Source organism: Gymnoscopelus microlampas (genome assembly GCF_963454915.1).
Source record: "Gymnoscopelus microlampas genome assembly, chromosome: 24".
NCBI classification, from domain to species: Eukaryota; Metazoa; Chordata; class Actinopteri; order Myctophiformes; family Myctophidae; genus Gymnoscopelus; species Gymnoscopelus microlampas.
Genome location: NC_139961.1, coordinates 3,464,047 through 3,484,046, shown reverse-complemented (window position 1 = coordinate 3,484,046; position 20,000 = coordinate 3,464,047). Strand labels below are relative to the sequence as shown.

Here is a 20,000-nt window from a genome sequence, read left to right as displayed (position 1 = left end):
ATAAGACGGACAATATTAAATCCTGTGGGTTAATGACACATTCGGTGCCAGAGTTGTATTAAAAAAGTGACGTTGAGTGCCAGAGATCTCACCGTTTGTAACGCTACGCTGTTGACAGCTGTAGACTCCACGACGAGCACCCCATTGTAAACAATATATGCGTGCACGATGGGGGATGGTCCTGGCTAACGCCTGGAACAACAACTCTCTCACGCGAGTCTCCATGGTGGAGTTTTTTTGCAAGGAGATATAATGGGAGCAGACGGGAGCCAGTTTTTTTGGCACCGTGATCCATCTGTCCCTTCCTTCTCAGAGTCACCGTGGGTGATTCCACCCCCCCCCCCCCCCTTGTGGAAAAAAACAAAAAGATTGACTTCACAGAGAGGTTTTGGCACTCAACGTCACTTTATGCAAAACCGGTAATTCACGGTTTTGGCACTCAATGTGTTAATCACCAGAATCGAGATATATATATTAAAAATAAGTCAACTTTTTTTCCCCATGTTCGAATCCCGTTCCATCGAATAAAGCTTTGAATATTCAAACTATTTGGGTCAGCCCTAAAGCAACATCACTCCCTCTACCTCCAATGGTGGAAAAAGTACCAATACTGCAATATAAAAAAAGACTCTGTTACAAGTTAAAGTCCAGAATTAGTCCAGAATTTGAGTAAAAGTGCAAAAGTTTTGGCATCAAAATGTACTTAAAGTACCAAAAGTAAAAGTACAAAATATTTGAAAATAGCCTAGGTATAAAATAGGGCTAAAGTGGTTAATGTATGTTTTATAATGTAATCATTTATATCTGAAAAGCAGGGGTGCAATGCTCAGTGGACGGGGTTGCACGCCGAGCAACCACTTATTTGGCCGGGGGGACGTGCAGGCACACGCATTGATTTAAAACTACTTTAAATTCACACTTCATCAAAGTTTACAAAGGCTCCTGACTCACGCCAGGTACATTAACATAGGAATTAGCCTATATGCATATCAATTGTCCATTGTACTGTAGGTGTTAAGCGACGTGCGCGTCACGTCATTAAAATAGAGAGCAACCACTTCTCAAATGAGCATAGCATCACTGCTGAAAAGTAACTAGTAACTGAAGTTGTCAAATAATTGTAGTGGAGTAAAGGTACAATATTTGCCTCTGAGATGTAGTGGAGTAGAAGTATAGACAATTGGAAATACTCCAGTAAAGTAAAAGTACTGTACCTTTAAAATTGTACTACAGTACTTGAGTAAATGTACTTAGGTACTAGTAACATGTCATGCTATAGGAGGGAGCCTTCAAGATGAAGACGGCCGCCCAGAAGAAAGCAGAGAAGAAGGAGAGAGACAAGAAGAAGAAGGAGGAGGACCGGCTGAAGAAGAAACAGAGGGATGACAAGGAGAAGGAGGTGAAGAAGGAGGAGCTGAAGAAGGAGGAGGTGAAGAAGGATGAGGTGAAGAAGGAGGAGGTGAAGAAAGAGGAGCTGAAGAAGGAGGAGGTGAAGAAGACGGAGCCTACTCCTCCTGCTGCTCCTGCTGACGACACCGAGGCCGCCGCTGTTCCCGTGGCGGACGAACAGGAAGCAGCAGAGCCAATGGGAGAAGGTGGGCGGGGCCTCTGCACCTTTGTTATTGATTGATTTTTTGAAACTCTTTTAGAAGACATTTATAGAATGGGCCTCAGATCTCAATGTGTTCCAGGGACCCCCCAGAAGCAAAGATATGAGTAAAACATGTTTGCTTAAAAAATAATTATATATTCAAAGATTTGCAAAAAAAAAAAAGCAGATCTGCAAGCTCATTACGGCACTATGAGCTTGTAGATCTGCTATTTTGTGAATAGCCAAATACATTTAAAAATGACACGGATGCGTTCCCGGTCTTAATGGATTATTGCAGCCCTTATGTCATCATTTATATATTTTTTCATTCATTTTGAGTTCTTGTTTTCAAAGTCAGTTTAGTTTGTGATTAGTTTTTAATGCAGGTTTTCTGGTTTAGTTTAGTTCTGTGTTTGTGTTAAAAGGCTTCATTTAGTTTAGCTGTGAGTTTGGGTTTTTATTGTAATATTTACACACTGATAGGTAGTCGGTATTGACTGATACTGATATTATTATTTATTTCGTTTTAACAATAATAACCTGTGTGTGTGTGTGTGTGTGTGTGTGTGTGTGTGTGTGTGTGTGTGTGTGTGTGTGTGTGTGTGTGTGTGTGTGTGTGTGTGTGTGCGTGTCATCATGTTGTGTTGCGGTCGGTCCTCCAGAGGAGGCGGAGGGAGACAAGAAGAAGAAGGACAAGAAGAAGAAGAAAGGGGAGAAGGAGCCGGAGAAGAAGAAAGGTCCCAGTAAAGCCACAGTGAAGGCCATGCAGGAAGCCCTGGCCCAGATGAAAGAGGTGATGCATCATGGGACATACACAACTCTATGTTCTGAGTGGGCTCTCCGCTCCACTTGGATCGGCTTTTACCCGGTTTACACAAAGTGTACATAAAGTGTACATACAGTGTACATAAAGTTTACACAAAGTGTACATAAAGTGTACATAAAGTGTACATAAAGTTTACACAAAGTGTACACAAAGTGTACATAAAGTGTACATAAAGTGTACATAAAGTGTACATAAAGTTTACACAAAGTTTACACAAAGTGTACATAAAGTGTACATAAAGTGTACATAAAGTGTACATAAAGTGTACATAAAGTTTACACAAAGTTTACACAAAGTGTACATAAAGTGTACATAAAGTGTACATAAAGTGTACATAAAGGGTACATAAAGTTTACACAAAGTTTACACAAAGTGTACATAAAGTGTACATAAAGTGTACATAAAGTGTACATAAAGTGTACATAAAGTGTACATAAAGTGTACATAAAGTTTACATAAAGTGTACATAAAGTGTACATAAAGTGTACATAAAGTGTACATAAAGGGTACATAAAGGGTACATAAAGTTTACACAAAGTTTACACAAAGTGTACATAAAGTGTACACAAAGTGTACATAAAGTGTACATAAAGTGTACATAAAGGGTACATAAAGTTTACACAAAGTGTACATAAAGTGTACATAAAGTGTACATAAAGTGTACATAAAGTGTACATAAAGTGTACATAAAGTTTACACAAAGTGTACACAAAGTGTACATAAAGTGTACATAAAGTGTACATAAAGGGTACATAAAGTTTACACAAAGTTTACACAAAGTGTACATAAAGTGTACATAAAGTGTACATAAAGTGTACATAAAGTGTACATAAAGGGTACATAAAGTTTACACAAAGTTTACACAAAGTGTACATAAAGTGTACATAAAGTGTACATAAAGTGTACATAAAGTGTACATAAAGGGTACATAAAGTTTACACAAAGTGTACATAAAGTTTACACAAAGTTTACACAAAGTGTACACAAAGTGTACATAAAGTGTACATAAAGTGTACATAAAGTGTACATAAAGGGTACATAAAGTTTACACAAAGTGTACATAAAGTTTACACAAAGTGTCGCTCAGCAGAGTTTCATGTCTCCTCATGATGCGGAAGACTTCCACATCACGTGTACACGTTTTTTTCCTTCTCCCGTGACGTATTCATGGTCCTCCTTCACATGTGGCCACACACACACACACACACACACACACACATACACACACACACACACACACACACACACACACACACACACACACACACACACACACACACACACACACACACACACACTGCAGGTCAGGATTCCATTCATTAATGTAGGTTTGTGCATCCTGGCGCTTCATTCACTAGTTCAGGAATAAAAGGCTTTGCACACCAACAATGTCAACTATAAAGATAAGGATGTGGCCATCATCCACATTGATGAATGGTCTACTCTTCTGTTCTGTAATATTCCATACCTGCATATTATCCCATGCATGTATTAGGGAAGGCCAAATGGAGACATTTTATTAACCGGTTGCCGTTAGGCCTTACCGATTTAATTAATCATTAACTGTTAAGGAAATGTGTTCCCAAAAAAAAGCACCATTACCATAATATAATGCGCTATTTACACATTAAAAATAATGTACCTTGCATGCACGGGTGCTGTGGTTAAAGTGCTTGACTAGCCGACCTGCTGCAGTGATAACCCGATGCAAAAACAGGCTGAATCCATCGCTGATTGCCGTTTGCAGTGTGTGTGCAAAACACGGAACTGAGTCGCAGTTCACCCGCTCGGGGCGATTAGCAGCCACAACGTTGGCTGCGTTGTCGTGAACACATTCAGACACTTTCCCAGTAGCCTAACAGTACGTTTTAACAGCGGGCGAGTCTCCGGGCGAGTCGCCGGGCGACATCGTCCAAAAGATAAATAAAATCCATCTTTTCAGATCAACATCGTCCCCCCGCCCACTTTCGCCTCATAATGCCTTACTTTTCCATTCTATGTCACACAAAAATAGTTTTGTATTTAGCTTTAATCCATGTGTATGATGTTTGTGTTTGTGTTTGCAGGATGAGGAGCGAGCCAAGAGAGAGGAAGAGGAGAGACAGAAGAGATTAGAGGAACTGGAACAACAGAGAGTGGAGCAGGTAGAGACACACACACACACACACACACACACACACACACACACACACACACACACACACACACACACACACACACACACACACACACACACACACACACACACACACACACACACACACACACACACACACACACACACACACCTCTGTTCTGTGGGGGGGTGTATCTGTGTTGTTTATGACCATGACCTCTTGGACCCCCCCCCCCCCCCCCTCTCAGGAGCGTGTGGAGCAGGAGAGGAAAGAGAAGAAGAAACAGAAGGAGAAGGAGAGGAAGGAGAGACTGAAGAAAGAAGGGAAACTCCTCACCAAGGCCCAGAAAGAGGCCAAGGCCAGAGCTGAGGCCACCCTTAAAATACTGCAAGCCCAGGGTATGACCTTTAGTTGTATCCAACAGTGGTGGAAGAAGTACTCAGATATTTTACTTAAGTAAAATATCAATACCACAATATAAAAACAGAGTGCCGCGCTATGAGCTTGTAGATCTGCTATTTAAAAACTTAGACAGTTGTAATGGGAACTCATACGATCCTAACCATAGCCCTCCCTGGTGGTCAGGTATTGAAGTGCCATCCAGGGACTCTTTGCCAAAGAAGAAGCCAGTCTACGGAGACAAGAGGAAGAAGAAGGTGACCGCCGCCACGCCCACGCCTGAAGGTACACAACGACCACCATTATTTCATCATTACTTAAAGCCCCCCCCCCTGGCAGTTTTAATTTGAACGAGTAGTGTTGTACATTGATTCTTGAGCAACATGTTAAAGCTCTCTTCCTCTCCTCTCATCAGAAACATCAGAGGTAACATCCCCGCCAGTCTCTGAGACTCCAGAGCCAGTTGCCATGGAGACAGAGACGGTAACCCCACCAGAAGAACCAGGTGAGACACAATGGAAGAAGGATTTTCATGTTCATGGATACTTAGTATATTATATATTACTTATGATTATTAATATTTGTCTCTGTCTGTATCTCTCTCCTCTCCGTCTGTCTGTCTGTCTGTCTGTCTGTCTGTCTGTCTGTCTGTCTGCCTGTCTGTCCCTCTGTCTAGTTGTCAAACCAGATACGGAGGTGGACGACTGGGAGGCCATCGTCACCGATGATGAGAAAGGTGAGAGGTTTGAGAGGTTTGTGTGGGTGAAGAGCAGGTGTGCTGCTGCATTCTTAGGGTTGCCAACAGTCCCGTATTAGCCGGGACGCCCCGTGTTTTGACCTAAAGAGGCGCATCCTGTACGGGACGTCACTTGTCCCGGGTAAAGGGAAGATGCATAGTAAAATATATATTTTTCTGTGCGTGCGCCAGGCACTTCATCTGTTATTTTCTTTTTACATTTTGGACAAAATAGCCAATTGTACATCGAGGTGCCCAGATGTCCCTAGTGCCCACCTATCCTGTATCCGATTTAAACATGCTTGTAGAACATTTCACATTTAAGGCCTCATTTGAACAATTGCTATAAAACCTGTGGATGTCATTATGGCATAAACAATAAGTTGAAGTGTACATTTTGGAGGTTCAAATCATGTATAGCCTACTTATTTCCTACCCTTTTCCAAAGCATACCTTATTATTTACTTTTTCACATTTTGCAAACAACTGCCAGTGTCAAAATGCAAAACACACATGCATACACAATACGTTATCTGGTGTATGGCTGAAACTTGCATTTTATTTCATTTATTATGGTCTGAATAGAACTTGTTACATACAACTAATGCAGGTGTAAGACCATTGTGTTTGTATTGTGTTATAGGTATAATAATGCATAGTTTTCTATGCATTTTGGGGGTTTGACCCCCCCCCCCCCCCCCCCAAAAAAAAAAGTCAGCCGTGCGCCCAGGATATGTCCCTTATTTCAATCTCTGGGTGTTGGCAACCCTAGGCATTCTGGATCATTTGGAGGAGCTTAAGTGAGCATGCAAGAATCGGGCAGCGCTAATCCTCTCTCTCTTTCTCTCCCTCTCTTTGTCTCTCTCTCTCTCTCTCTCTCTCTCTCTCTCTCTCTCTCTCTCCATGTCTCTATGTCTCTCTCTCTCTCTCTCTCTCTCTCTCTCTCTCTCTTTGTCTCTATGTCTCTCTCTCTGTCTCTCTCTCTCTCTCTATGTCTCTCTCTCTCTCTCTCTCTCTCTCTCTCTCTCTCTCTCTCCATGTCTCTATGTCTCTCTCTCTCTCTCTCTCTCTCTCTCTCCATGTCTCTATGTCTCTCTCTCAGAGTTAAAGAAGGTCCACATCGAGGTGAAGGAAACGCCCTCGGCTCCGCCCAAGTCCTCCGTCGCCCCCGACAACGCCAGCGAGGAGGAAGACGAGGAGGACGAGGAGGAGGACGACGAGGAAGACGACGATGAGGAAGACGGGGAGGAGGAGAGCGAGGAGGAGGAGCAGCAGAAGAAGGTGGAGGTGGAGAAGAGAGGAGGAGTGCAGCAGGAGAAGAGGAAAGGAGGGAAGGAGAGCGAGGAGGAGAGCAGTGGCAGTGACTCAGATGATGGACGGACCAAAGAGGAGAAGATGTACGACAGAGCCAAACGGCGGATAGAGGTCAGGATGAGCTTGTAGATCTGATATTCTTTTTGAAAAATCATGAGAAAGTGTGCAAATCTTTGAATATATAGATTTTTTAAAGCGAACATTTAAACAGTTTTTTGAAAAAACGTCTGTTGCTATAATCAGTGGTGCTGCAACTTTTTCATGCCAAGGACCCCCACAATTATATGTATTTGCCTCCCCTCCCCATCTCAAAATATGTTCCAGGGACCCCCCAGCAGCAAAGATTTGAGCTAGAAATGTACGCTTTCCAAAATGTGCACGACTTTTCAAAAATAGCAGATCTACAAGCTCACAGCGCGGCGCTCGGTGCCGCGCTGTGAGCTTGTATATCTGCTATTTTTTAATAGCCAACTTATACAATAGTGGTTAACGTGGTTTCAGATGCGTTCCCGTATTCCATTCATGGTAACAATAATACTGAAGACGTAGTGCCACCTGCTGTTCATTTCATGAAACAACTCCTAGTGTTCACCATAACCACAGTGGAAGGAAACCTCCATACGGTCACATTTACTTTTGATGATTCTTTATTTATTTATTTATTTTTTTCTAAATTTTTATCCCACGATTTTGTAACCCCTATTTTTTCACCCTGGTGCCAATGCCTAAGCGTGTAATCCTGGGCACTACCTTCCCTCTGCCAACCTAGGGAGGCCAGGGCCGAGCTCATGCCTCCTTCAATGCATGAGAACTGACCTTCTTATCACCTGACAGGAGGGGAGTTTCCCTGGAAGGAACACATTATTCCAACCAGTTCCTTTCCCCTCCATCAGGCGCCCAGGCTGGCTAGGGGGAGGCAGTATAGTGACCAGGATTACTGCATGTTTTTGTGAGGGTATTAACTACCCTAGGAGACACGGGGAGAACATGCAAACTCCACACAGAGTAGGCCCTTTCGCCAACCCCAACTAGGGTGTGGGCACTGATGACGCGGAGGAGAGAACACGCCCCCAGCGCCCACAGCGTCCCCTGCGGGAATCGAACCCAGGACCTTCTAGCTGTGAGGCTAGAAGGTCCTGGGTCTTTATTTTAAAGCTGTTAAAATGTGTGGATGGAAACGTAACTACTTACACGTTACAACCTTTGACTAGGAGGTGTCTGTGTCTATTGGAAACACTGTGATATTCACTGTGTGTGTGTGTGTGTGTGTGTGTGTGTGTGTGTGTGTGTGTGTGTGTGTGTGTGTGTGTGTGTGTGTGTGTGTGTGTGTGTGTGTGTGTGTGTGTGTGTGTGTGTGTGTGTGTGTGTGTGTGTGTGTGTGTGTGTGTGTGTGTGTGTGTGTAACAGAAACGGCGTGCGGAGAACATCCGTAACATCAACCTGGACAAGCTGAGGTCTCCGGTGGTGTGTGTGCTGGGTCACGTAGACACTGGCAAGACCAAGATCCTAGACAAGGTAACACTCTCTCTCTCATCCAACACACACACACACACACACACACAGCTAGACAGACAACGGGGAGCTGTACACAATATAGGAAAAGCCTTTATGGCCTCCGGCAGGGCATGCAGAAAGCCCTGAAGCTTATATCATGAGCAATGAATCTCTTCTTCAATCTTGACTAGGAGAGGCACTGTTAGAGAGGCACATCCTTTTAACCCACACCCAATAGCCAATCAGAGACCAGATTTTCCCTGATCATGCTCATTACAGAATTGCTCATTAACTCATTGAGTGCCACAATCCGTCAAATCCGTCACGTGGCCTGACGCCCAGAGCGCCACGATCCGTCAAATCCGTCATAAAAAAAATTTCAAAATATTTTTTTTTTTTCAAAATAAAAGTTTTTTTTTTTTTTTTTTTTTTTGGGGGAAAAACATGTTCAGAACCCAAGATATGATGATTTGAAGATTTGCTGCTCCATCCACTCCTTGTTTAACCTATAACTTAAAAAGGCTGTATCTCGCTTCCTAAGCACTTTTCTTTTACAATGAATTTTGGCTGTGGCACTCAGAACCAAAATTCCATTAACATGAATAAATAAGTTTGGCACTGAATGAGTTAATGTTCAGTTTTTTTTACTTTTGTGTTATTGTGCATATTGTGCTGCTGCTCCTTTTACTCTCTTTTAGCTCATTGGTGATGAACTCATGTTTAGGTGTGCATAGTGAAGGCTAAGTAAACATGTCAGTGTGCAGTGAAAACACTTAGTTTTACTGTACTGTATGTATGACAATACAGTTCTTGTATCTTCTCACAATGTCATTCAGAAAGGCCTGTTAGAACTCACATGTTTACATATTCTTTACTTTTCTTTTGTTTGTCTCCTATGGACAACCCTTTAAAGCACTTAGAAAAGCACTTTACAAGTCTAGTGTCTTATTATATCGTATAATATTTACTGTCTGCTATTGACTTCTTATCGTGTGTGTGTGTGTGTGTGTGTGTGTGTGTGTGTGTGTGTGTGTGTGTGTGTGTGTGTGTGTGTGTGTGTGTGTGTGTGTGTGTGTGTGTGTGTGTGTAGCTGCGTCACACTAACGTACAGGACGGAGAGGCAGGAGGGATCACTCAGCAGATCGGAGCCACCAACGTCCCTCTAGACGCCATCATAGAGCAGGGCAAGATGGTTAAGAACGTACGTACACACGCGCACACACACACACACACACACACACACACACACACACACACACACACACACACACACACACACACACACACACACACACACACACACACACACAGTTTCATTTACCTGCCACCAGGGACCTCAGAGTTACTACAGGGGGTCCGCCAAATCTTCATATGATATGATTTTATCTTTTTACCATAACCACTCGAAACCTAGCATCCCTTTTCTGAGGAGAACTTTAGCCAAAAATAGCAGATCTACAAGCTCACAACGCCTCGCGCTGCGAGGCGTTGTGAGCTTGTAGATCTGCTATTTTTGGCAAAGAGGTATAGGTGTAGAGGGGGAAAAAAGAGCAGACCAAGTAAACAAAAAAAAGTATAATTTACTTGAGCACCTGCCCCTCAAAATGTCTGTGCACGCCACTGGCTGCCACGGGCAGTCGCCAGTCAGGCAACCGTTAGTGTCGACCCATGTCAGATCCAGGTATCGGGACATCTCTTGTTTCTCTACACACTATACTTTTGTCAGTGATGTTGAGAGTTGTCGTTGTTTCTTTTCTTTACAGTTCGACAAAGACACCATTAAGATTCCTGGCATGCTCATTATCGATACACCTGGTCACGAGTCCTTTAGGTAAGTGTGTGTGTGTGTGTGTGTGTGTGTGTGTGTGTGTGTGTGTGTGTGTGTGTTTGCCTCTCTCTCTCTCTCTTTGCCTCTCTGTCTCTCTCTCTCAATCCCACTGGGCAGTCACTGCCGCTAGAGCGGCCCTCCCGGTTTGATCCCCCTGGCTCTGTGTCCTGTCTGCGTGTCAAAGTGTCCTCGAGCAAGACAGTAAAGCCTGCAGCGTACTGCGAAACTACAGCAAACTCTTTTTTCTCCTATAGGGCAGGGTCTTCCCAGACCAGAGAAAGTCCTCGAGGATTGTGTGTTTTATACTCAAGTTAACGCTCTGAACTATCTGCCTGCCAGTTGTATACACGGCTGGAACAATGATTTGTTACGTTTACATCAACCTCCCCAACATGCTTTGACATAATCTGTCTCGGACGCAGAGTTGATTTTGTCGACTAAAACTATGATGAACATTTTTCGTCGACCTTTTATTCACTGACGAAATCTAAATAAAAACTAAGCTATGATGACTAAAACTAAGACTAAATATATTGACAATTTCGTCAACAAATAAAAACTAGACTAAAATGTTAGTGAGAGACTAGTGGAGAAGAGATCCAGTAGAACTAAAAGACAAGTCATTCTATGTTTGGTTGCGCTCGGGTGTAGCACTTTGAAAATAGCAGATCTACAAGCTCACAATCTTGTAGATGTACTATTTTCAGCATGCAACCAAGTGTAAAATCAGCCATTACGACGCCATCAAGCCACCGACAACATACATTTTAGTCGACTAAATCAACTGTAGATTTAGTCGACTATAATCTTATGATATTTAGTCGACTAAAACTAGACGAACAGTAAAACATTTCAGATGACTAAAATATGACTGAAACTGAATCAAAATTTGCTGTCAAAACCAACACTACTCGGACATGAGTACTAATTACAGCAGGTTTGATTGATTAAAGGGTTTTCGTGATATGCTGGAGACACACTCACAGAGATTCTCTGCATTTATAGATAATGATCATCACAAACCAACGTGTGTGTGTGTGTGTGTGTGTGTGTGTGTGTGTGTGTGTGTGTGTGTGTGTCACAGTAACCTGCGTAACAGAGGCAGCTCTCTGTGTGACATTGCCATCCTGGTGGTTGACATCATGCACGGCCTGGAGCCTCAGACTCTGGAGTCCATCAACCTGCTGAAGGAGAAGAAGTGTCCCTTCATCGTGGCTCTGAACAAGGTGAGGCATGGAGAGAGAGAGAGAGAGAGAGAGAGGGAGAGAGAGAGGGAGGGAGGGATTAGAGTTCTGGACGGGTCTGAAAATGGACGGCCGGCCCTAACTGGGCCCTAACAAACCGTTACCATAGTTTTGGGCCCAAAAACGTGAATAAGTGTCATTAAAGGATGACATCATCCATTTTCAACCTATCTTCATATAATTGGTCCTCACTAATACTCATGATAAAATGGTAAAAAGAAAAATCTACTCGATCTGTGTCTCAGAGGAGGGCTGTGGACAGTTCAGAGTCCCGTCTACCAGTGACATCATCGATGGGGAATCCAAGCTATTGGAAACTGTAGGCTTTGTATTCCTGTGTCAAAAATCCTGCCTAACGATGATGTCACTGGTAGACGGGTTTCTGGACTGTCCACAGTCCTCCTATGAGACACAGACCTAGTAGAAAAAAATGGTGCCATTTTATCATGAGCATTAGTGAGGACCTATTATATGAAGATAGGTTGAACATGGCTGAAGTCGTCCTTAAAGTGCTTAATGTCCTCAAAGTCAAGCATCCAACAGGCTTTGAACTGAGCAGATTGGACCTGCCGTTCCAGAGATAATGGCCAACACAGCTTGAAAACGTACACTTCCGACAGTTTTAAAAAAAATAACACGAACTAGATAGTATACCTGAGTAAAGTTAACTTTGAGCTGTGCATCCAACTCATCCACTGCCATTTCCGTTGGCCTTACCTTTCGGAAATTTTATTTTTGAGGGGCGATAGATTTAATAATAATAATAATAAAACTTTATTTATATAGCACCTCTGTTACAAAGTGTTACAAAGTGCTTCACAAAGAAAACAAGAAAGATTTACTCTTTTAAGGAGCCCGAGGCTCGGCTCGGCCCAACTAATTAGCATGGAAGAAGAGTTCATATAAATAAAGTTTGTTTCCATGTCAGATTGACCGTCTGTACGACTGGAAGAAGAGTTCATATAAATAAAGTTTGTTTTCATGTCAGATTCACAGTCTGTACGACTGGAAGAAGGGTTCATATAAACAAAGTTTAATTTATTTTCATGTCAGATTGACCGTCTGTACGACTGGAAGAAAAGTTCATATAAATAAAGTTTATTTCATGTCAGATTGACCGTCTGTACGACTGGAAGAAGAGCCCAGAGACAGACGTGGTCACCACCCTGAAGAAACAGAAGAAGAACACCAAAGACGAGTTTGACGAGCGAACCAAGGCCGTCATCTTGGAGTTCGCCCAGCAGGTATACAACTCACACACTAACAGCAGTGCTTCTCAAAGTACCAGGGGTCCTTGAAGGGGTTCCAGGGGGTCCCCAACCACATGATGGATATAGTTGGATAGTTAGGGATCCTTGGAATCAAAAAGTCTGAGAATCGATAAAAGAATCTTCTCTTACAGCAGGGGTGCCCACACTTTTTTGACTTGAGTTCTACTTTTAAAATATAAAGCCAGCTCAACGTGATCTACCAACCAACAAATAATTATCCCATTGCTGGAAATACTTAAAAATGTACCTATGGGGCTAAATAACAACATTAAGGCATTAGGAACTGTTTCAAAATCAATGAATGCATTTATTTATCATTCCAATTACTCCACATTGAAACAAGTGTAATTGCAAAGAAGAGAATGTTTTGGTAAAGTTACTCTTAGAGTAACTTTACGAAAACCAAAATTACGCATGGAATGTAACACAAAATTATAACAATGCTCACATGAAAGCATAATGCACCACTCAACTCAGTAAAGAGCACACTTTTCATCAATGAGCCATGAAACAACAGGTAACATAAAAAAGCTCAGTTGTAAGAGTCTCTTACTTTCTCCTTTTGTAATCAAAGATTGCACAGGGCAGACAAATAACTTAAATATACTATGAAATTGCTGACATGTTTGATAATTCAATACTTTTTTTTACACGTTTTATTAATGTTCAGGGTCTGAACGCTGCGCTGTTCCATGAGAACAAGGACCCCAGGACCTTTGTGTCTCTGGTGCCCACCTCTGCCCACAGCGGGGACGGCATGGGCAACCTGATCGCCCTGCTGGTGGAGCTCACACAGACCCTGCTGGCCAAGAGACTGGCTCACTGCGACGAGCTCCGAGCTCAGGTCATGGAGGTAGGTCACTGCTGTGTGTGTGTGTGTGTGTGTGTGTGTGTGTCAAAGTTTTACCTGACACCACAAGGAAGAAACAGCTATCATTGTGATTCTGATGAACTGTGTGTCTATTTTTGAAATTTGACGTTCGTAAAATATTTAAATATGTATGTGGATATAATTGTAAAACAATTGCTGTGATAATGATATTTATTTGGCAGCTGCATGTGCATAAGATGTGTGTGTGATAGGCACTCGGGTGGTGCAATGGTAAAGTCACTGCCCACCACCACGGAGATTGTGGGTTCGAATCCACCGTGGTACATCCGGCTTTGTCGAAAAGATGTGTGTGTGTGTGTGTGTGTGTGTGATGACTACAAATTGTCAGACTCGCTTAAAAACAAAGGCAAAAAAGCAAAACAATGCATTAGCTAAATAATGTTCTGTTCCTTCCATCAATGGAAGTAATTTCATATGGAAAAGACGCTGCCACTTACTGTATATCTATACGTGTTTTGGTAGGCTGCTTGTGTTTAGCCTAAATATCCAACATTGTGATCATGATCTCGCATTGTACCTTGATATTTTTTTATTTTGACACAATGCGTGTCTTTAATCGAAAGTTCAAGTAAAGAAGTGTGTGTGTGTGTGTGTGTGTGTGTGTGTGTGTGTGTGTGTGTGTGTGTGTGTGTGTGTGTGTGTGTGTGTGTGTGTGTGTGTGTGTGTGTGTGTGTGTGTGTGTGTGTGTGTGTGTGGTGTGCGTGTGCAGGTCAAAGCGTTACCTGGCATGGGAACCACCATCGACGTGATTCTGATCAACGGTTCTCTGAGGGAAGGAGACTCCATCATCGTTCCTGGAGTAGAGGGACCAATCATCTCGCAGATCAGAGGACTCCTCCTACCGCCTCCTATGAAGGAGCTCCGGGTCAAGGTGACTGTCCTCCTTCTCCTCACTGCCCTCTTCTCCTCTCCTTTCATCTCCTCTCCTCTCCCCTATGCACGTCTCCTCTCCTCTGAAAAATAAGGCATCTGTCAGGCTCTAGCTGCTGATCTTAACCATGGAACAGGTTTCTGAGCTAGAATCAATAACTTCCTGCATAAGGAGACAGTGGTGAGCCTGACAGCAGCAGCTCCATTCCACAACTGTCCGAGCGGTGCGGTTTCCTGTCCACCTCTGTAGAGGCAACGGGTTCAAATCTTCCATGGTGGCTCCCGTGTTCAAGGGAGGGAAGCCGGCAGGGCAGGGCGATGTCTGTCACTGAACTAGTGACTCCTACTCCCAGCGTCCTTTCTGTTGCCTCCTCTATTTTTGAAAATGAAGGGCCGGCCCTAATCTTTGAATATATAGGCTATGTTTTAAAGCGAACATTTTTAACTCCGATCTGTCCTTCTGGGGGGGTCCCTGGAACAACATATTTTGAGATGGGGGTCCGTGGCCAAATACATATCATTTTGGTTGGTCCTTGACATGTAAAGGAGCACCACTGATATAGCAACATACTGTTAGGATTTAGAAAACATTTTTAGATATGTATTTGGCCCCCCTCTCAAAATGTGTTGTTCCAGGGACCCCCAGAAGCAAAGATTTGCAAAAAAAATGTATGATTTAAAAAAAATTGCAGATCTACAAGCTCATGGAGCGGCAGTCGGTGCTGCGCCATGAGCTTGTAGATCTGCTATTTTTGAATAGCCAAAGACATCTAAAAGGACACAGATGTGTTCCTGGATAGAAGGTTAAGCCAGTCTTCTTCTTGTGTGTGTCCTTAGCAACTGTGTGTGTGTGTGTGTGTGTGTGTGTGTGTGTGTGTGTGTGTGTGTGTGTGTGTGTGTGTGTGTGTGTGTGTGTGTGTGTGTGTGTGTGTGGCTCCCTCTGTGTTACATCACTTACTATTGATTATGACTTGATGTATTGATCTATTGATCCTAACAGAACCAGTATGAGAAGCATAAGGAGGTGCATAAGGGTAATAAGGATGTGTATTCATGTTAACAGAACCAGTATGAGAAGCATAAGGAGGTGAACACGTCTCAGGGAGTGAAGATTCTGGGCAAAGACTTGGAGAAGACTCTGGCAGGGCTCCCCCTGCTGGTGGCTCACAGAGAGGACGAGATCCCCGTGCTCAGGGTACGAGAGACACACACACACACACACACACACACACACACACACACACACACACACACACACACACACACAAATGGTACACAGTCACACACGGTGCCCGTCTGTGAGAGAGAGAGTGGGCCCGATTCCCTAAACTGTATATATTTTGAACGTTAAGGCATTTACACAACTTCCCACGTTAGTAGTCTGATTCATCAATCTTTATTTGTCTGTGAATTCAGCGGGAGGTCCACTCAGAGGCATGACTTACATGAGATCAAAGCTTTGCGCATGTCATTAGAACAACTTATCTTTCATGAGAAATCTATTACAATAGTGCCAAACCTCACATAAAATATTTGTTCCCAACGTCGTCAGCACATATGAAAAGAAAGAAAAAAGATGTGAACGATCTAATTGCTTGGATGCATATTATAGACATGATGCAAATTCAACTGATTCTCATTTCCTTTCAGTTGACGCATTTAGAGCCGAATTATTAGATCCCACGGGGTGTTTACCGTTTTTGCAAGTGTGTCCACAGTTCCGCCTATTGGACTTTTTAAGTTTCATGCCAACTCCACTGTTGCGCTATTCATTTATAATATTGACCCCATCACCTGAACAGTCCTAGCATCTGATGAGGATGCAGTGTGGATGACTTCTAGCCGTGTCCATTACTCAATTTCCAATTTGGATGTGAGACGGAGGAGGATATGTTCGTCCAAAGGACAGAATCCCCTTGGTAATCAATAAAGCTCTGATGAGAATGTGGCACCTCGGCAAATGTGAGTGAGAAATTGTTCAGTAGAAAGGGCTTATAAAATAAGCACGTTTTATTAGCCTTTGGTTGTGAGGTTAAACTTTGTAAATTAATGTCTGTGTTAACTAACTTCTGTGTTAAACCATTGATACCTGGAACGCTTCTGTGTCACTTTAGATGTCTTTGGCTATTCAAAAATAGCAGAGACTTTAGATGTCTTTGGCTATTCAAAAATAGCAGATATACATACATAGCGCGGCACCGAGTGCCGCGCTATGAGCTTGTATATCTGCTATTTTTGAAAAATCGTGAAAATAATTTAAAAATATTTTTTTCCGAAAAACTGTTAGGATTTAGAATTTTCTAGAAGCGGCCTCAGGTCTTAAAGGGTTAACTAACGTGTGTGTGTGTGTGTGTGTGTGTGTGTGTGTGTGTGTGTGTGTGTGTGTGTGTGTGTGTGTGTGTGTGTGTGTGTGTGTGTGTGTGTGTGTGTGTGTGTGTGTGTGTGTGTGTGTGCGCTTGTGTGCGTGTGTGTGTGTGTGTGTGTGTGTGTGTGTGTAGGATGAGCTAGTGAAGGAGCTGAAGCAGACCCTGAATGCCATCAAGCTGGAGGAGAAAGGTGTTTATGTCCAGGCCTCTACTCTGGGCTCACTGGAGGCTCTGCTGGAGTTCCTTAGAGTGTCTAAAGTACCTGTAAGTACACGTCTGTCTGTCTGTCTGTCTGTCTGTCCATGACTACCTGTCTGTCTCGCTGTGACCACCTGTCTGTCTGTCTGTCTGTCTGTCTGTCTGTCTGTCTGTCTGTCTGTCTGTCTGTCTGATCATTCAATCGACATTGATTTGATTTAGTAATTGACTAACTGGTTTAATGATGTGCTGTTTTAGTAGAGAGTTGCACATTGACTAATTACACATGTGTTTAAACACTGTTGTTGACTAAATGGAATTTTGATGTACAGCATCATGAGACCAAACCTTGTTGGACATTATAAAGCACAGCATCGTTTAATGGACTAGCTGCACATGTCCCTGCTGTTTACCACACATTATCAATGGAAAGGCATTCAGACTTTTGACAGCATGTTCAGCTTTTTCAAGGTTTCGGGGGGAAACTGCTCATCACAGATAAGATGAACATAATTATACCTACTCCTTATACTTAAATAACGTATTTTATTGTCATTGCATGGTCTTCATTTATTGAGATTAAATGATTATGAACATAATCGTTAGACGACATTCTGGTTTTCTGTGACGAAACACAAATGACTGACCAGAGACGACCCAAAAATAAGTGTGTGTGTGTGTGTGTGTGTGTGTGTGTGTAGTATGCTGGTATCAACATAGGTCCTGTACATAAGAAGGATGTGATGAAGGCCTCAGCCATGTTGGAACACGACCCACAGTATGTACACACTAACACACTGTTTATTACACACAATGGCCCTCATTTATCAATGCGGTGCAGCCCGAATAATGAGCGTACGGCGAGATCACTGCACCTTTCGGCATTTATCAATATATCCTGACGTGGGCTTCATCCTACCGTAGGCTGAGATCTCACGTCTGGTCGAGACCAGTTGTTGACGTTGGCTGCGCCCGTTTATTCCATTCTAGACCTGCAGAGCAGCATTGTCTGACTGTCTGACAGGCATCTGGACACATAATCCACTCATAAATCTGTATATCTACACTAATAAATAATCCCTGTGAAAATATATCATTTTATAAAGTAATTTAAACAAACTGCTTTAACAGTCATTCAGATAAGATTGTAGATCTGTCTGTATTGAAAATTGCAGATCTATAAGCTCACAAGCCAGCGTTGCATCGCGACGCGTTGTGAGCTTGTAGATCTGCTATTTTCAAAAATGTACGAGCGCTTTTGCGCCGAGACTCCCGGCCACCTTTTCATGGACAGTGAGGTCTACAAACTTACAGTAGCTTGTCCTATGGTATGGAGTTATGTCATAGAGAGTTATGTAGGCTACACAACCTGGCTGGGTTAAGGATATAAACCCGACGCTCCAATATTAACGTGGCGGCACGGAATCACTGCATTCCGCCCGAGTCTCATGTACCGCTACGCTACGGAAAGACGAAGTTGGGCGGGCGCGTGTGTGTGTGTGAGAGAGAGCGAGAGAGAGAGAGATAGAGAGAGAGAGAGAGAGAGGTGTGTGCGTGTGCGTGTGTGGCGAGGCGGGGCGAGCGGGGGAAACATGCTTTTTTTGGGTCGTATTCTGGTTCTTCATGTCGTGAAGTCGGGCGTTTTGTGAATATTTAAGGGCGTGTTATTTAAATGACGCTCGTTTTCAGACGTGAGATTTATCAAGGCTGGGACCAAATGTCCGCTCGGATCGGCTGTGTAGGATTCGTTGATAAATGTGACTTCGACGTTGGTGTACGGCCGAATATATGGAAAAATATACGCCGGTTTATACGCTGCGTTGATAAATGAGGGCCAATATGTTCACACTAACACACTCTATTAGATCCTCCAGAATATTTATCCCATAATCAGCCAAACGGTGCCGATCATGCAGAGGTACATTTTCTTCAAAAAGGCAGCATAATCACATATTTCCATGAAAACCTCCTGCATATTTCACAACTTTCCGCATTTCTTCGCATATTTTGTAACCTTTCGCATATTTTGAACTTCCCGCTTATTTCACCTCATAAAATCACAGAAAATCCTGCATATTTTGCAACATTTTGCATATTTCTGCATAGTTCACTGCATAAAACCACTTAAAAAAACAACACTATTTCATCGCAAAATCTAGGATTTGCCCACGTTTTTCCGGAGGGTTTACTTTATCTGCTATACTACTACACTATGTGTGGTGTCTCTCTGCCTACCTGTCTGTGTCTTGTGCTGTCTGTCTGTCTCTATGGTCTCTTTCTGTCTGTCTGCCTGTCAGCCTGTCTGCCAGTCTTGTTCCCTGTCTGTCACTCGTCTTGTCTGTCTGTCTGCCTGTCTGTCTTTGTGTCGTTCTCTGTCTGTCCCTGTATGTTTCTTTCTTTCCCTGTCTTCTCTCTGTCTCTCGTTCTTTATCTGTCTCTCTCTCGTATTGTGTGTCTGTCTCTCATTTTGTGTGTGTGTGTGCGTGTGTGTGTGCGTGTGTGTGTGCGTGTGTGTGTGTGTGTGCGTGTGCGTGTGCGTGCGCGTGCGTGCAGGTACGCGGTGATCCTGGCGTTCGACGTGAAGATAGAGAGAGACAGTCAGGACATGGCAGACAGTCTGGGAGTGAGGATCTTCTGGGCAGAGATCATCTACCACCTGTTTGATGCCTTCACCAAGTACAGAGAGGACTACAAGAAGGCCAAGCAGGAGGAGTTCAAGTAAGAACACACACACGCGCACGCCCGCACACACACACACGCGCACGCCCGCACACACACACGCACGCACGCACGCGCGCACACACACATTTGAAATAAATGCTTTATTTGAGTCCATGAATTGGTGGATTAAAGT

The 20,000-nt window shown here is 43.2% G+C and overlaps 1 protein-coding gene across 1 annotated transcript in view; it reads left to right on the top strand.

The window, feature by feature from the left end:
• eif5b (eukaryotic translation initiation factor 5B) overlaps window positions 1-20,000 on the top strand; it is a 43,166-nt gene that overhangs the window by 20,139 nt on the left and 3,027 nt on the right. The window contains exons 6-24 of the mRNA XM_084051648.1: window positions 1,280-1,595; window positions 2,254-2,384; window positions 4,484-4,561; window positions 4,782-4,932; window positions 5,120-5,218; window positions 5,349-5,438; window positions 5,610-5,669; window positions 6,772-7,094; window positions 8,391-8,498; window positions 9,568-9,678; window positions 10,241-10,308; window positions 11,390-11,531; window positions 12,662-12,793; window positions 13,491-13,673; window positions 14,422-14,583; window positions 15,646-15,777; window positions 17,081-17,212; window positions 17,848-17,924; window positions 19,700-19,864. Of these exons, the coding sequence (XP_083907774.1) occupies window positions 1,280-1,595; window positions 2,254-2,384; window positions 4,484-4,561; window positions 4,782-4,932; window positions 5,120-5,218; window positions 5,349-5,438; window positions 5,610-5,669; window positions 6,772-7,094; window positions 8,391-8,498; window positions 9,568-9,678; window positions 10,241-10,308; window positions 11,390-11,531; window positions 12,662-12,793; window positions 13,491-13,673; window positions 14,422-14,583; window positions 15,646-15,777; window positions 17,081-17,212; window positions 17,848-17,924; window positions 19,700-19,864 (2,660 nt within the window). The remainder of the gene's footprint in view (window positions 1-1,279; window positions 1,596-2,253; window positions 2,385-4,483; window positions 4,562-4,781; window positions 4,933-5,119; window positions 5,219-5,348; window positions 5,439-5,609; window positions 5,670-6,771; window positions 7,095-8,390; window positions 8,499-9,567; window positions 9,679-10,240; window positions 10,309-11,389; window positions 11,532-12,661; window positions 12,794-13,490; window positions 13,674-14,421; window positions 14,584-15,645; window positions 15,778-17,080; window positions 17,213-17,847; window positions 17,925-19,699; window positions 19,865-20,000) is intronic.